At 43.8% G+C, this 18,750-nt stretch overlaps 1 protein-coding gene across 1 annotated transcript in view; it reads right to left on the bottom strand.

The window, feature by feature from the left end:
• Positions 1-18,750, bottom strand: part of LOC124043194 (adhesion G protein-coupled receptor B2-like) — a 557,845-nt gene that overhangs the window by 127,752 nt on the left and 411,343 nt on the right. Inside the window, exon 17 of the mRNA XM_046361489.1 lies at positions 11,221-11,347. Coding sequence (XP_046217445.1) covers positions 11,221-11,347 — 127 coding nt within the window. The remainder of the gene's footprint in view (positions 1-11,220; positions 11,348-18,750) is intronic.

Genomic DNA, 18,750 nt, shown 5'->3' with positions numbered 1-18,750 from the left:
TCTCTCTCGTCCTCTCCTCCTCCCCTCCCCCTCTCCCTGGTCTCTCTCGTCCCTCCTCCTCCCCCCTCTCCCTGGTCTCTCTTGTCCTCTCCTCCTCCCCTCCCTGGTCTCTCTCGTCCTCTCCTCCCCCCTCTCCCTGGTCTCTCTTGTCCTCTCCTCCTCCCCTCCCCTCTCCCTGGTCTCTCTCGTCCTCTCCTCCTCCCCTCCCTGGTCTCTCTCTTCCTCTCCTCCTCCCATCCTCCCCTCTCCCTGGTCTCTCTCTTCCTCTCCTCCTCCCCTCCCCCTCTCCCTGGTCTCTCTTGTCCTCTCCCCCCTCTCCCTGGTCTCTCTTGTCCTCTCCTCCTCCCCTCCCCCTCTCCCTGGTCTCTCTTGTCCTCCCCCTCTCCCTGGTCTCTCTCGTCCTCCTCCTCCTCCCCTCCCCCTTTCCCTGGTCTCTCTCATCCTCTCCTCCTCCCACCCCCTCTCCCTGGTCTCTCTTGTCCTCTCCTCCTCCCCCCCCCCTCTCCCTGGTCTCTCTTGTCCCCCCCCCCTCTCCCTGGTCTCTCTCTTCCTCTCCTCCTCCCCTCCCCCTCTCCCTGGTCTCTCTTGTCCCCCCCCTCTCCCTGGTCTCTCTTGTCCTCTCCTCCTCCCCCCCCTCTCCCTGGTCTCTCTCGTCCTCTCCTCCTCCCCTCCCCCTCTCCCTGGTCTCTCTTGTCCTCTCCTCCTCCCCTCCCCCTCTCCCTGGTCTCTCTCGTCCTCTCCTACTCCCCTCCCCCTCTCCCTAGTCTCTCTTGTCCTCCCCCCTCTTCCTGGTCTCTCTTGTCCTCTCCTCCTCCCCTCCTCCCCCCTCTCCCTGGTCTCTCTCGTCCTCTCCTCCTCCCCCTCCCTGGTCTCTCTCATCCTCTCCTCCTCCCCTCCCCCTTCTCCCTGGTCTCTCTCGTCCTCTCCTCCTCTCCTCCCCCTCTCCCTGGTCTCTCTCGTCCTCTCCTCCTCCCCCCCCTCTCCCTGGTCTCTCTTGTCCTCTCCTCCTCCCCTCCCTGGTCTCTCTCGTCCTCTCCTCCCCCCCCTCTCCCTGGTCTCTCTTGTCCTTTCCTCCTCCCCTCCCCTCTCCCTGGTCTCTCTCGTCCTCTCCTCCTCCCCTCCCTGGTCTCTCTCGTCCTCCTCCTCCCCCCTCTCCCTGGTCCTCTCCCTGGTCTCTCTCTCCTCCTCCTCCCCTCCCCCTCTCCCTGGTCTCTCTCGTCCTCTCCTCCTCCCCCTCTCCCTGGTCTCTCTTGTCCTCTCCTCCTCCCCTCCCTGGTCTCTCTCGTCCTCCCCCCCCCTCTCCCTGGTCTCTCTTGTCCTCTCCTCCTCCCCTCCCCTCTCCCTGGTCTCTCTCGTCCTCTCCTCCTCCCCTCCCTGGTCTCTCTCTTCCTCTCCTCCTCCCATCCTCCCCCTCTCCCTGGTCTCTCTCTTCCTCTCCTCCTCCCCTCCCCCTCTCCCTGGTCTCTCTTGTCCTCCTCCCCCCCCTCTCCCTGGTCTCTCTTGTCCTCTCCTCCTCCCCCTCCCCTCTCCCTGGTCTCTCTTGTCCCCCCCCCTCTCCCTGGTCTCTCTCGTCCTCTCCTCCTCCCCTCCCCCTCTCCCTGGTCTCTCTCGTCCTCTCCTCCTCCCCCCCCTCTCCCTGGTCTGTCTTGTCCTCTCCTCCTCTCCCTGGTCTCCCTCCTCCCCTCCCCCTCTCCCTGGTCTCTCTTGTCCCCCCCCCTCTCCCTGGTCTCTCTCGTCCTCTCCTCCTCCCCCCCCCCTCTCCCTGGTCTCTCTTGTCCCCCCCCTCTCCCTGGTCTCACTTGTCCTCTCCTCCTCCCCCCTCTCCCTGGTCTCTCTCGTCCTCTCCTCCTCCCCTCCCCCTCTCCCTGGTCTCTCTTGTCCTCTCCTCCTCCCCTCCCCCTCTCCCTGGTCTCTTGTCCTCTCCTCCTCCCCTCCCCCTCTCCCTGGTCTCTCTTGTCCTCCCCCCTCTCCCTGGTCTCTCTTGTCCTCTCCTCCTCCCCTCTCCCTGGTCTCTCTCGTCCTCTCCTCCTCCCCTCCCCCTTCTCCCTGGTTGCTCACTCCAGCTGTAGGAAGTCAACATGATTAACCAGCGATCTACGGCTCCATTGTAGACGGCCTATTATGGCAGCAGTGCCTCTAAATCCATCCATCCATCCTGCTCTCTCTTGCTCCATCTCTACACCTCTCTCTTCTTTTTCTATTAAACATGGTAGTTAATCCACCCCGTACGCCTGCTCTCTGGTCCAGGCTAAGCTGCTGGAGCCGGGCTGCCGAATCCCAGCTCTACTTCAAGACCCACACCCTGCCTGGGTGTCTGGATGTGTATGTTTGGATGGTATAACAGAGTTATGTTGAGGGAATCATAGAGTAAAAGAAGGATGCTATCATATGTTAAATATAAATGTACAAACACAAACATGCATACACAGCGCAAACACAAACAGACACATGTGTAAACGCATGCGAGCACACACACACACACACACACACATACTTCCCCTTAATCTCATCCTCTAAATTGCTGAGTTGCGGTAGCTGATAGCAAGGTGGAAGTGTCCTCTCCATCAACCACAGTCAATAAAGCTTACACACTGACCCCTACATACAGGGCTTCATCACTAGGCTAATGATGCAATGGTCGTCAATTACATATCGCTAATGGCTAAAGACACATTTCATAAACGTCACTAGGCATTCCTGCCCATTCCGGTGACCAAATGCTGTGAAATGGGAAAAGTCAATGGTATACTATGGAGAAGGTCAGAGGTTACAGAGAAAAGTCTGTTGATGGATCAAGCTTTTAGGTCTAGGCCATTATGGATATTTCCTGTTCCTGATGCCAATGGCTTTCCCCATATGATGGCTTTTTCTATTTCCTTCCTTTTGGAAGTGTAAAGAATTAGAAATGTTCAAGGTTAGGTCAGATTTGCGGTGAAAGAATGAAACAAAAAAAACTGATATGTCAAACTTAAGTCCATCACCTCAAATCAACCAATAAAACTCCCCAAAACACAGTTTTTTATCTTTCTCTGACCTTTTCTGTGCTTTAACTCCAGATTCCTATTAACTGATAAGTCTTATTTGGCTTCACTGCACTTTCCCCTAAAGAAGCTCTAAGAGACATTATGAGAAAGAGAAAACAAGACAGAGAGAGAGAGAGAGAGAGAGAGAGAGAGAGAGAGAGAGAGAGAGAGAGAGAGAGAGAGAGAAATATTCTGAGAAAGAGAAAACAAGACAGAGCCAGAAGAGAGAGACAGACAGAGAGAGAGAGAGAGAGAAAGATTCTGAGAGAGAGACAAGACAGAGAGAGAGAGAGAGAGAGAGAGAGAGAGAGAGAGAGAGAGAGACAGAGAGACAGAGAGAGACAGAGAGTGAGAGAGAGAGACAGAGAGATATTCTGAGAAAGAGAAAACAAGACAGAGACAGAAAGAAAGGGGAGAGAGAGAGAGAGAGAGAGAGAGAGAGAGAGAGAGAGAGAGACAGAGAGAGACAGAGAGAGACAGAGAGAGACAGAGAGAGAGAGAGAGAGAGAGAGAGAGAGAGAGAGAGAGAGAGAGAGAGAGAGAGAGAGAGAGAGACAGAGACAGAGACAGAGACAGAGACAGAGAGAGACATAGAGTGAGAGAGAGAGACAGAGAGAGACAGAGAGAGACAGAGAGTGAGAGAGAGAGACAGAGAGAGACAGATAGAGACAGAGAGTGAGAGAGAGAGACAGAGAGAGACAGAGAGAGACAGAGAGTGAGAGAGAGAGACAGAGAGTGAGAGAGAGAGACAGAGAGAGACAGAAAGAGACAGAGAGTGAGAGAGAGAGACAGAGAGAGACAGAGAGAGACAGAGAGTGAGAGAGAGAGACAGAGAGTGAGAGAGAGAGACAGAGAGAGACAGAAAGAGACAGAGAGTGAGAGAGAGAGACAGAGAGAGACAGAAAGAGACAGAGAGAGTGAGAGAAATATTCTGAAAAAGAGAAAACAAGACAGAGCCAGAAAGAGGGGGAGACAGAGAGAGAGAGAGAGAGAGAGAGAGAGAGAGAGAGAGAGAGAGAGAGAGAGAGAGAGAGAGAGAGAGAGAGATAGAGAGAGAGAGACAGAGAGAGAGAAAAAGAGAGAGAACGAGAGATTATGGAACTAGAAAGAGAGAGAGAGAGAGAGAGAGAGAGACAGAGACAGAGACAGAGAGACAGAGAGAGAGAGAAAAAAGAGAGAGAAAGAGAGATTATGGAACTAGAGAGAGAGAGAGAGAGAGAGAGAGAGAGAGAGAGAAAGATAGAGAGAGAGAGAGAGTGAGAGAGAGAGACAGAGATATTCTGAGAAACAGAAAACAAGACAGAGACCATTTGTACATTGTTAAAACACTTTATATATATAATATGACATTTGTAATGTCTTTATTGTTTTGAAACTTCTGTATGTGTAATGTTTACTGTTAATTTGTATTGTTTATTTCACTTTATATAAACACTTTATATATTATCTACCTCACTTGCTTTGGCAATGTTAACACATGTTTCTCATGCCAATAAAGCCCTTGAATTGAATTGAAATTGAATTGAGAGAGACAGAGAAGGAGAGGTATTCTGAGAAAGGGAAAACCAGACAGAGAGAGAGAGAGAGAGAGAGAGAGAGAGAGAGAGAGAGAGAGACAGAGAGATATTCCTCTCTCAATGTCTCCACTGCCAGCAATCATAGCAAGTGGCTGAAAGAGACACATATATCTTATGAATAAAAGCCTCACAGATGCCAAGGAGGTTGCATTATATTCAGTGACACACACACACACACACACCAATGTCTAGACATCCACACAAAATGCCAAACCGTTTAGGAGTTTACTGAGGGGAATAACGGTCAGCCATTTTATATGGGAAGGTTGTTATTGTTAAAATGGCTACAGGGATGGCATCTTACTGCACAATTGAGATGTGTGTGTGTGTGTGTGTGTGTGTGTGTGTGTGTGTGTGTGTGTGTGTGTGTGTGTGTGTGTGTGTGTGTGTGTGTGTGTGTGTGTGTGTGTGTGTGTGTGTGGTTAGGGCATTGGGCCAGTAACCACACAAGCTGGCTTTAACGTCTCTTGCGTATTTTGACGTTTGGATGACACACGTGCCCAAAGTAAACTGCCTGTTACTCAGGCCCAGAAGGTAGGATATGCGAGTACAACAGAACTGATATGGCAGGTGAAAACCCGGGGAAAATCCATCCAGGAAGTGGGATTTTTTTATGTGAGTTGTTTTCCATTGAATGCCTAATGACTATGTTATGGATTAGTGCCCATATTGCAGTTCCTATGGCTTCCACTAGATGTCAGCAGTCTTTAGACATGCTTTTAGGTTTGTATTTTGAAAAACGACAAGTAAAAATACCTTTTGGTCAGAGGACAGGGGAAGAATGCAGAGCTGTTTTGTGCGCATGACCGATAGTGCGCCGTTCGTTGTTTTTCCTTTCGCTATTGTCCGGTTGAAATATGATTGATTATTTAGATAATTGACAACCTGAGGATTAATTATAATCATAATTTGACATGTTTTGACAAACTTTACCGGAACTAGTAGGATGTATTCGTCTGCATGTTTTGACCGCCCTGGAGTCAGTGGATTACTGAACAAAAAACTCCAACAAAAGTTTTTGGGACATAAAGAGGGACTTTATCGAACAAAACTAACATTTATTGTGCAACAGGGAGTCTTGTTAGTGCAACCATATGAAAGATCATCAAAGGTAAGTGATTAATTTCATCGCTATTTCTGACTTTTGCGACTCCTCTACTTGGCTGGAAAATGTTTGTATGCTTTTGTAAGCGGGGCGCTGTCCTCAGATAATCGCATGGTATGCTTTCCCCGTAAAGCCTTTTTGAAATCTGAGACAGCGGCTGGATTAACAAGAAGTTAATCTTTAAGCCTGATGTATAACACTTGTATATTTTATGAATGTTTATTATGAGGATTTCTGTATTCTGAATTTGGCGCTCTGCAATTTCACCGGATGTTGGCCAGGTGGGACGCTACCATCCCACCTGATTTTAAGACACAGCTGAACCCTACTCATCATAGATCATAGTATAAGAAAAGTGTCTCCCAATGTCTCTAATAATTACAGATGTTTTCTTGCCCAGCCAAGACGATATACAGCAGTAGAGAACTGAACAAAGTACCCATTCATAAACCATGTTTGAGCTAATCAAAGGAGGAAGCACTTTTTCTTTAAACACCTTAACATTCTACTAGCAGGCTACTTGTGGTCTCCCCATGGTTGAACTGAACAGTGACTAGACAGTGGTTAGATAATTAGCTAATGAGCTCTGTGTTGTGTTTACTGATGAGCCCAGCCAAGCAGAGCAAAGTTCTCCCTTAATCAACTAATGAACCAAGCATCTGTAACAGCGTTCATCTGTTGAAGGACAGTCGGACCAAAATGCAGCGTGGTGGTTTCTCATGTTCTTTAATGAAGAATAGCGATACATGAAATAACTATAAATATAGAAAACAACAAACGGAACGAGAAATCCTATCACAGCATCTGGTGAACACTACACAGAGACAGGAACAATCACCCACACCATACACAGTGAAACCCAGGTTACCTAAATATGGTTCCCAATCAGAGACAACGAGAATCATCTGACTCTGATTGAGAACCGCCTCAGGCAGCCAAGCCTATACTAGACACACCCCTAATCAGCCACAATCCCTATGCCTACAAAAAAACAATACGACAACACAATAAACCCATGTCACACCCTGGCCTGAACAAATAATTAAAGAAAACACAAAATACTAAGACCAAGGCGTGACATTATCCACATTGTTCTATTTGTACTATCTAAACAAACAATCTCACTTAAAGGAAAAGTCCTTAGTAAATATTTTTTTTTGGTACATCTTTTTTTTTATTAGTCCACTGTTGATACAGTTCTGCTGTAGTTTTGTATGTCAGCACACACGTTTTAAAGATATTGGATTTTCAAGAAGCGAAGTGTCACTTGCCACATTATCATGATGATGCGTTTTGATTGCTGACATGCAAATCATTTGGTAATGTCTTAACGGTGGACTAATGGAAAACAATCCCAAATAAAGTTTTGTGTGGACTTGCAGGCATGCCATTATTATTCGACGTCCGAGTCTCAAGTCAAGTCGGGTTACAAGTTTTTTCAAGTCAAGTCTCAAGTCAAGTTAAAAAAAAATCTATACCTGCAAAGACTTGTTCAACTATAAATCTGTGTCTATTTATCGAGGCTATCAGACAGCCCTTTTCATCATTTAGTCTACAATGTATTTTGATTATGAAATAATACATTCCAAAGGCAAGCTTCGTAATTAAAAATTACTATTTTTATTCTATGTCTATTTAGAAATCACTTTTTTAAATAACTTATGCAAAAATGTTTTGTTTCCTTTTGTTGAGACATTTTCTTTGGCTAAATTTAGTTCTGTCTGCTTAATGTTGTGCTCCATATTTAGTCAAAGGTTAAACGTAGGCCTGTTGTAAAATAAATATAACTAGGCTCTTGAGGTCATTTGTTGGGTAGGCCTACGGGAGGCAATCACCTTTGATGGTAATAGCTGCAATTATAACCCTGTTTAGCCATTTTCTCTGGCCAAATGAAGTTCCAGCTGTAATGTTGTGCTTGTCTCAATGTAATTGAATTACTCAACCCATGAAAAGGAGAAAACAGAGGAGAAGCTAAACTTCATTTAATGCCACAATATAACAACATGTTCACATGTTCCCCATAACAATGACTTGTTTTACTTCTGATATTACACAGTTTAGAAACCTCTGTGAAGGTGTGGTTGTCACGCCCTGGCCACGGAGAGGCTTTTTACTCTCTATTTAGGTTAGGCCAGGGTGTGACTAGGGTGGGCATTCTATGTTCTTTTTTCTATGTTTTTGTATTTCTTTGTTTTTGGCCGGGTATGGTTCTCAATCAGGGACAGCTGTCTGTCGTTGTCTCTGATTGAGAACCATACTTAGGTAGCCTTTTCCCACCTGTGTGGTGTGTTTCTGTTTCGTGTGTTTTGGTTTTGTATTTAGTGTTCAGTTCTATTTAATAAAATGAGGAACACGTACGACGCTGCACCTTGGTCCTCACCTTCTTCCTCTGAATGCCGTGACAGTGGTGTTGTATGGATATTATTAAGCATAGCTACTGACTTTGACAGCTGAACTTGAGGTCAGGAAGAATGGTTTATGCCTCCCAGAGTTACTCCTTCAATCTAATATTTAATGAAATCACCAGGTAGCCTATTGCTGTGACAAAGATGTGTCAGTGGCAGATTGCTAAACTGTATTTTATATGGATAATATTCATGTAGACTACTCTATTTTTGCAACGCAAAACAGGAGAAAAAGATAAGCAAGTGCTTTCTGGTCAATAATCTTATGTGCACCCGCTTTGCACGCCAATGCTGATGACTGGTCATTGGTCAACAGTCAAGACTTGAACATTTTTGGTTCTGAAGCACAGATTTTGATGTTTTTAAATAATAATTTGGTGCAATGTTATAGGCCTATGTTAATGACCAGATTGAGCAAGCACAAATATTAGTCTATATAAAATCTATTCAAATATGTATATATATATATAAAATAAAAAATACATCTCACTCAGGTTCACACTCAAAACCTTCCCACAACCTGCTCACAACCATCTCACAAACCCCAATTTGAGATCCGCTGCGCTAGCTCACCCGACCTGTATTGATGGAAAGTTTGCTGGTCCTATCAGAGGGCCAAGTGTGCGTTTCACTAGCCAATCTCTGGCTGCGTTGAGAGTAATCCATGGAGACTCTGTCTGTGCCACAAAATGAGTGACTAAATGTAAAAAAACCTGGCCAGATAATTTCAAGTCAGTCTCAAATCAAAGTCGAGTCCCAAGTCATGAGGGTCCAAGTCCAAGTCAAGTCTCAAGTTATTATATTTTCTATCAACTTGAGTCTCAAGTCATCGTCAGTTGTTTGACTCGTTGAGTAGAGACAAATCTGTCCATCCCTGCTCCCGCTCTCCCTCCCCGGCGCTATAGTGCGCCAGTCTGCCCATCATTGTGCACACCTGTCACCATCGTTACGCGCACCAGCACGTCTTTTTTGGACTCATCTGGACTCCATTACTTTGTTGATTGCCTCTCCTATATCTATCTGTTCCTCGGATTCATTCTTGTGTCAGCAATATTGTCGTTATGTTACTGCTGTCCAGATGCTCTCCTTGTTTGTTTCATGCCGGTTATTTATTAAATGTTCACTCCCTGTACTTGCTTCTCGTCTCCCAGCGTCTGTCCTCACACAAATCTACTTAAAATGCTGAGTGTGGTACCAAATTAAATTTTAGAAGACTGCTGTACATTTCACCTCTCTAGTTATTGGTACATACATTTGAAATCACAAATGTACATACACTTAGGAGTCATTAAAACTAGTTTTTCAACCATTCCACACATTTCTTGTTAACAAACTATAGTTTTGGCAAGTCGGTTAGGACATCTACTTTGTGCATGACACAAGTCATTTTTCCAACAATTGTTAACAGTTCCAGTGGGTCAGAACATTACATACACTACATTGACTGTGCCTTTAAACAGCTTGGAAAATTCCATAAAATGATGTCATGGCTTTAGAAGCTTCTGATAGGCTAATTGACATAATTTGAGTCAATTGGAGGTGTACCAGTGGATGTATTTCAAGACCTACCTTCAAACTCAGTGCCTCTTTGCTTGACATCATAGGAAAATCAAAAGAAATCTGCCAAGACCTCAGAAAAAAAATGGTGGACCTCCACAAGTCTGGTTCATCCTTGGGAGCAATTTCCAAATGCCTGATGGTACCACGTTCATCTTTACAAACAATAGTACACAAGTATAACACCATGGGATCACGCAGCCGTCATACCACTCAGGAAGGATATGCATTCTGTATCCTAGAGATGAACGTACTTTGATGTGAAAAGTGCAAATCATTCCCAATACAACAGCAAAGAACCTTGTGAAGATGCTGGAGGAAACAGGTACAAAAGTATCTATGTCCACTGTAAAACGAGTCCTAGATCAACATATCCTGAAAGGCCGCTCAGCAAGGAAGAAGCCACCGCTTCAAAACAACCATAAAAAAGTCAGAGTACAGTTTGCAACTGCACATGGAGACAAAGAACGTACTTTTTGGAGAAATGTCCTCTGGTCCGATGAAAGAAAAAATAGAACTGTTTGGCCATAATGACCATTGTTATATTTGGAGGAAAAAGGGGGAGGCTTGCATGCTGAAGAACACCATCCCAACCGTGAAGTACGGGGGTGGCAGCATCATGTTGTGGGGGTGCTTTGCTGCAGGAGGGACTGGTGCACTTCACAAAATGGATGGCGTCATGAGGCAGGACAATTATGTCGATTTATTGAAGAAACATCTCAAGACATCAGTCAGGAAGTTAAAGCTTGGTCGCAAATGGTTCTTCCAAATGGACAATGACCACAAGCACACTTCCAAAGTTGTGGTAAAATGGCTTAAGAACAACAAAGTCAAGGTATTGGAGTGGCCATCACAAAGCCCTGACCTCAATCCTACAGAAAATGTGGACAGAACTGAAAAAGGATGTGCGAGGCCGACAAAGCTGACTCAGTTACATCAGCTCTGTCAGGAGGAAGGGGCCAAAATTCACCCACCTTATTGTGGGAAGCTTGTTGATGGCTACCCGAAACGTTTGACCCAAGTTAAACAATTTAAAGGCAATGCTACCAAATACTAATTGAGTGTATGTCAACTTCTGACCCACTGGGAATGTGATGAAAGAAATAAAAGCTGAAATAAATAATTCTCTCTACTGTTATTCTGACATTTCACATTCTTAAAATAAAGTGGTGATCCTAACTAACTTAAGACAGGAAATATTTACTAGGATTTAATGTCAGTAATTGGGAAACACTGAGTTTACATGTATCTGGCTAACGTGTATGTAAACGTCCGACATCAACTGTAGCTATATGACGTATTCTAGTCTATCAAATCTCAAAAGTATTTATATCAGCTGTATCTCATACAGCCACTTGTCTCCTGTATCAAACTTCAAGGACAACCAGTGAATTTCTTCCATTTCCCTGACCAAGTGGACTGTTTAAATTAAAGTAACAACAATCTCTCGCTTGTAAATTTCCACACAACGCACCAACACTTTAGCTTGTTGGCTCCAGTTAGTGTTACCTCGGTAACCTCAGTGTTATAGAGCAGTGGGAAATGTGACTCACCGGGTCTTTAGCTTGCTGCGCTAGTATGGCATAGGTGGAGATCCTGCTGCAAAGGCATTTGGTGTGGACAGCGGCAGAAGCGAGCGTTTGGCAGCCCTCTGTGTCCCAGTTCTCAGCACCAGCTTCCCTGAAGATGGGGGAAACATGGGACACACACAGTGAGGGAAACACACACACCAACACACACAAAAAAAAAAGAGAGAGAGAGAGAGAGAGAGAGAGAGAGAGAGAGAGAGAGAGAGAGAGAGAGAGAGAGAGAGAGAGAGAGAGAGAGAGAGAGAGAGAGAGAGAGAGAGAGAGTGTGTACACAAACAACAAGTGTGCAGTTAAAATTGGCAAAAAACACACCTTTCTTTCCACAGGGCCGTGGAGTGGGACATGGATGCAGCTTAAGCCCCACCCTCCTCATTATATGTATGAACGACTTGGAAAGGGCACTAGAACAGTCTGCAGTACCTGGCCTCACCCTACTAGAATCTGAACTCAAATGTATACTGTTTGCTGATGATCTGGGGATTCGGTCACCAACCAAGGGCCTACAGCAGCACCTAGATCTTCTGCACATATTCTGCCAGACCTGGGATCCGACAGTAAATCCCAGTAAGACCAAAATAATGGTGTTCCAAAAAAGGTCCAGTCACGAGGACCACAAATACAAATTCCATCTAGACACCGTTGCCCTAGAGCACACAAAAAACTATACATACAGTAACTTGGCCGAAACATCAGCGCCACAGGTAACATCCACAAAGCTGTGAACGATCTGAGAGACAAGACAAGAAGGGCATTCTATGCCATCAAAAGGAACATTAAATTTGACACACCAATTAAGATCTGGCTAAATATACTTGAATCAGTTATAGAACCCATTGCCCTTTATGTTTGTGAGGTCTGGGGTCCGCTCACCAACCAATAATTCACAAAATGAGACAAACCTTTTAAAAAATCCAATAATAATAATAATGCATGCTGAGCAGAATTAGGCCGATACCCGCTAAGTATTCAGATCCAGAAAAGAGCAGCTAAATTCTATAACCACCTAAAAGGAAGCAATTCCCAAACCTTACATAATAAAGCCATCACCTACAGAGAGATGTACCTGGAGAAGAGTCCCCTAAGCAAGCTGGTCCTGGGGCTCTGTTCACAAACACAAACAGACCCCACAGAGCACCAGGACAGCAACACAATTAGACCCAAGCAAATCATGTGAAAACAATATGATAATTACATGAGACATTGGAAAGAATTAACAAAAAAACTGAGCAAACTAGAATGCTATTTGGCCCAGTAGAGAACACAGTGGCAGAATACCTGACCACTGTGACTGAACCAAATTTAAGGAAAGCTTTGACTATGTACAGATTCTGTGAGCATAGCCTTGCTATTGAGAAAGGCCACAGTAGGCAGACCAGGCTCTCAAAAGAAGACGGGCTATGTGCACACTGCCCACAAAATGAGGTGGAAACTGAGCTGCACTTCCTAATCTCCTGCCAAATGTATGTATTTGTAACTCTGAAACCCATTTGCATTGCTAGTTATAGCCTAATGTTAGCGAGCTAGCTAACCTTGAACCTAGTTGGTTAGCTTTAGGTACCTGCAGTTTAATACTACAGCAATTCATGCATGGATTGGGATTATGGGTCTTTGTTTAGCTAGCTAGCTACATGTCTAAACAAAAGACTCCACTTTGCCAGGTGATTCCATGACCCATCAAGTTAGCCAGTTGGGTCTGGGGGTGACTAGTCAAGTTAATCAGGTGTGTCTCGGGGTGATTACGGCCATCTTTCGCATTTCATGAACCTGTGTACATGTCTAGACAATGGTGACCCATCCAATTAGCTAGATGTGGCTAGGGAGTGGTTATAGCATTTATTTCACTAGACCCATCAATTTAGACAACTATGTCGGCATAAAATGAATCTAATAACTATAAAATATGTTTATCTGGACACCTTTTATTTTATGCCAGTAACCATTTCCCTGTACCGTTTACACATTTCTGTATCATGTGCATGTGGCAATTACACTTAGATTTGATTTGATATAGTGTGTGTTTACCAGAGACGTTCATTTCAAGAACAACATGACCTGCACCAAAGTCAGATTAGGATATATTCCAAGGACTAGATAAAGTGTATTTTTATCTGACGCTACTACTTTCACCACTTTTAGTCTTAATCTATAGTTGTTTACTACATTACCTTACTTGCTTTGTTTAGCATATGGCCTCACAAGTGAATCCTTAACTTCTTTGGGGTAGGGGGCAATATTTTCACGTCGGGATGAAACCTGCTACTATGGACCAGATCCTAGGATATGCATGTCATTAGTAGATTTGGATAGAAGACACTCACTCTGAAGTTTCTAAAACTGTTTGAATGATGTCTGTGAGCATAATAGAACTCATATGGCAGGCAAAAAGCTGAGAGAAAATCCAACCAGGAAGTGGGAAATCTGAGGTTTGTAGGTTTTCAACTCTTTGCTTATCCAAGATACAGTGGCAATTGGGTCATGTTGTATTCCTAAGGCTCACGCTAGATGTCAACAGTCTTTAGAACCTTGTTTGATGCTTCGACTGTTGAGTGGGGCCGAATGAGAGGGGAATGAGTCAGGTGTCTGGCAGAGAGCCACAGGCTTGTGACCTCACGTTCCATTACAGACATTACAGACAAAGGAATTCTCCGGTTGGAATATTATTGAAGATTTATGTTAAAAATATCCTAAAGATTGATTCTATACATCATTTCACATGTTTCTACGGACTGTAACGGAACCTTTTGGACTTTTCGTCCGTACTTTCCGCTGGACTTGCACGCACGTTGTGAGTTTAGATTGTGTACTGAACGTGCAAACAACAAGGAGGAATTTGGACATAAATTATGGACATTATCGAACAAAACAAATATCTATTGTGGAAATGGGATTCCTGGGAGTGCATTCTGATGAAGACCATCAAAGGTAAGTGAATATTTATAATGCTATTTATGACTTCTGTTGACTCCAACATGGTGGATGTCTCTTTGGGTTGATTTGTCATCTGAGTGCCGTACTCAGATTATTGCATCGTGTGCTTTTTACGTTTTTTATTTTTTATGTTTGACACAGCGGTTGCATTAAGGAGAAATGGTTCTGAAATTCCATGTATAATACTTGTATTTTCATCAACATTTATGATGACTATTTCTGTAAATTGATGTGGCTCTACTGAACATAACGCGCCAATGTAAACTCAGATTTTTGGATTTAAATATGAACTTTACCGAACAAAACATACATGTTTTGTGTAACATGAAGTCCTATGATGAAGATCATCAAAAGTTAGTGATTAGTTTATCTCTATTTGTGCTTTTTGTGACTCCTCTCTTTGGCTGGAAAAATGGCTGTGTTTTTCCTGTGATTTGGCTCTGACCTCATATAATCGTTTGGTGTGCTTTCGTCGTAAAGCTTTTTTGAAATCTGACACTGTGGCTGGATTTACAACAAGTGTATCTTTAAAATGGTGTAAAATACATGTGTTTTAATTATGGGATTTCTGTTGTTTTGAATTTGACGCCCTGCAGTTTCACTGGCTGTTGACGAGGTGAGACACTACCGTCCCACATACCCTAGAGAGGGTTTTAAAGAGATAGGAGGGGCTAAGGTGTGACAAAGTTGAATAGGTGTAGACAAAGAAGAGCTCTCCAGTAGGTGTGCCAAAACATAGGGACATTTTCAAGGGACATTTTCAAGGGACATTTTCAAGGGACATTTTCTCAAAAGGAAGTTAGAATTTCATCAACTTTCAAAGCAGAATTACTTTCCCATTGTTCCTCAACTGCAGTGGATGATATACCATTTTGTAGCTCTGAGTCTCTGCTTTTATCCAACGTAAAAAACACAATTTCAATTTTTGCTCCATAATACCAAATTGTGGTGGTCGGTCACATACAGCTATATATACATTTCAATATTCGTATGTGGACACCCCTTCAAATTAGTGGATTCGGCTATTTCAGCCACACCCATTTCTGACAGTTGTACAAAAAAACCGAGCACACAGACATGCAATCTCCATATCTCCATAAACAAACATTGGCAGTAGAATGGCCTTACTGAAGAGCTCTTCAACATGGCACTGTCATAGGCACTGTCCAACAAGTCAGTTCATACATGTTCTGCCCTGCTAGAGCTGCCCTGGTCGACTGTAAGTGCAGCCATTGTGATTTGGAAACGTCTAAGAGCAACAACGACTCTGAAGCAAATTGGTAGACCAGTCAAGCTCACAGAACTGGAAGGCGCAGTGCTGAAGCCCGTACTGCATAAAACTTGTCTGTCCTCACTTGAAACACTCACGACCAAGTTCTAAACTGGCTCTGGAAACGTCAGCACAACAACTGTTCATTGGGAGCTTCATGAAATGGGTTTCCATGGCCGAGCAGCTGCACACAAGCCTAAGATCACCATGCGCAATGCCAAGCTTCAGCTGGAGTGGTGTAAAGCTCGCCGTCAATGGACTCTGGAGCAGTGAAAATGCGTTCTCTTGAGTGATTAATCACACTTCACCACCAGCAGCACGACGAATGAATAAGGGTTTGGTGGACGCCAGGAGAACGCTACCTGCCCAAATGCATAGTGCCAACTGTAAAGTTTGGTGGAGGAGGAATAATGGTCTGGGGCTGTTTTTCATGGTTCAGGCCAGGCCCCTTAGTTCCAGTCAAGAACATTTGTGCTTATTATGTCTCTTCTCCAAATAGTTGTAAACTTGTATAGATGTGGAGTAAATGAGCTTCCACTCCCCCATTTTTGAAATATTCTCTCTCTCTGTCTCTCTCTTGTCCTGTTAGGCAATGTTGTGCCTCTCCTCTCTCTCCTGATGAATTAGATCGTGGTTTGCCTCGCTCTCTGTGGGTGATGTGTTTTAAATTCTCGAATGAAAAGTGTGATGTTAAGGTTGATCAATGGGAACATTCAGAGTTTCTAATTGAACTAATGACCAGCCTTACAGACATTGACATGCCAACCATGCTCTACTACAAATGTCTTGTACCAGTTTTACTATTTATAACAGTGATACAAGTCTTCAAAGAGCTGTTAGAAAGTGACTCTAACTGTACTAATGACCAGTCTGACACACAGCTATCGACACTAAAGATATGCTCTGCTTTGTCTCTGGCACGTCAACTAATGCCAGAATGTGGCGCCAGTTATAACAGAGTTGTTATGAGAATTCCAAGAGTTTCTTTAGAGCAATATGTATGCTTAGCCCTGACACTTACTGAACTAACTGTCAGCCCCCTCAGGACTTGGCGTTAATTAAGTACAGCTGAAACAGAATTTACTGCCTCTGTTATAACACAGCTGAGATGTAATCAACATTAAACCAGTTGGTAATGCTGCCACCATACACAGACAGAGACACAGAAGGCAAACAGGAAGCCATGTTCTTGTTCAAAAGGAGTTATTATTAATGAAGGAGTTTTTTCCTCACAAACTTCTATTGTCCCTCATGAACCCGGCGATTCAGAATACACTTCACAGTTCCAGTTTGGATCCTAGTTGGAAAGAGAGGTAGAGACACAATTTTAAGAAACCACCTTCCTTCTAAATTATCTTTCATAGCTGTACTAGGTCAAACGCCTGCTGTGGAAGGGCCAAAGATTTGGTAGACCAACAGCTTTGAGGGCATGGTCAGGGGCAAAAGGATATCAGTCTGCAACCTGGTAAGGGACAGACAGTTACTATGCTGTAAACACTGGCATGGCACCTGCTAGAGATTATAATCTGAGCCCTGGCATATAACACTTAGATTACACTGATTACAACAGACAGACAGACAGACAGACAGACAGACAGACAGACAGACAGACAGACAGACAGACAGACAGACAGACAGACAGACAGACAGACAGACAGACAGACAGACAGACAGACAGACAGACAGACAGACAGACAGACAGACAGACAGACAGACAGACAGACAGACAGACAGACAGACAGACACACACACACACACACACAAGCCCAGCTGGTTGACATATAATCAGTGATTATCTGTGACTGTCTGCTGAACTATGGATAGGCAATGTGTGTGTCTGTCTGTTGCATAAAAAGTATCTGTTAGAGACCCATAATTTGGAGTATGTCATGGCTACATGTTACAGGTACATGTCATAGCTACATGTAATAGGTACATGTCATAGCTACATGTCATAGCTACATGTCAAAGCTACATGTCATGGCTACATGTTATAGCTACATGTTACAGGTAGATGTCATAGCTACATGTCATAGCTAAATGTTATAGCTACATGTTACAGGTAGATGTCATAGCTACATGTTGCAGGTAGATGTCATAGCTACATGTTACAGGTAGATGTCTTAGCTACATGTTACAGGTAGATGTTATAGGTACATGGCATAGCTACATTTCATAGCTACATGTCATAGCTACATGTCATAGCTACATGTTATAGTTAGATGTCATAGCTACATGTTATAGCTACATGTAATAGCTACATGTCATAGCTACATGTCATAGATACATGTTATAGGTAGATGTCATAGCTACATGTTATAGCTACATGTTATGGCTACATGTCATAGCTACATATTACAGGTAGATGTCATAGCTACATGTCATAGCTACACATTACATGTAAATGTCATAGCTACATGTTATAGCTGCATGTTACAGGTAGATGTCATAGCTACATGTCATAGCTACATGTCATAAGTACATGTTACAGGTAGATGTCATAGCTACATGTCATAGCTACATGTCATAGCTACATGTCATAAGTACATGTTACAGGTATATGTCATAGCTACATATCATAGCTACATATCATAGCTACATGTAGCTATGTCAGACATACACACGTACACACTCAGACATTCACCTTCACAACTATCTCTGATATAAACACGTACTGTACACACTCAGACATTCACCTTCACAACTATCTCTGATATAAACACGTACTGTACACACTCAGACATTCACCTTCACAACTATCTCTGACATACACACATACTGTACACACTCAGACATTCACCTTCACACTCATATCCTTCCACATGACCCAGTTGTTACATATTGTGTCTAAGCAGTGACACTACAAACACTGAAGAGATCTTTAGTGATGGTGACACTGCTAACGGATAGCAGCATGCACTCAGTGTGTGTGTGTTTGTGTGTGTGTGTCAAAGAGAAAGAGAGAACACATATTCATATACAAGAGTGCACATACGTGTGTGTGTGTGCAAGGGTGTGTGTGTGTGTGTGTGTGTGTGTGTGTGTGTGTGACATTGTGTGTGTGTGTGTGTGTGTGTGTGTGTGTGTGTGTGTGTGTGTGTGTGTGTGTGTGTGTGTGTGTGTATGTGTGTCAAAGATATAGAGAGAACACATATTCATATACAAGAGTGCACATCACGTGTGTGTGTGTGCAAGGGTGTGTGTGTGTGTGTGTGTGTGTGTGTGTGTGTGTGTGTGTGTGTGTGTGTGTGTGTGTGTGTGTGTGTGTGTGTGACATTCACCTTGTGTGTGTGTGT

The sequence above is a fragment of the Oncorhynchus gorbuscha genome, linkage group LG09 (genome assembly GCF_021184085.1).
Source record: "Oncorhynchus gorbuscha isolate QuinsamMale2020 ecotype Even-year linkage group LG09, OgorEven_v1.0, whole genome shotgun sequence".
NCBI classification, from domain to species: Eukaryota; Metazoa; Chordata; class Actinopteri; order Salmoniformes; family Salmonidae; genus Oncorhynchus; species Oncorhynchus gorbuscha.
Note: the sequence above shows the minus strand (reverse complement) of the source record. Positions and strands in the feature narration are given on the sequence as shown.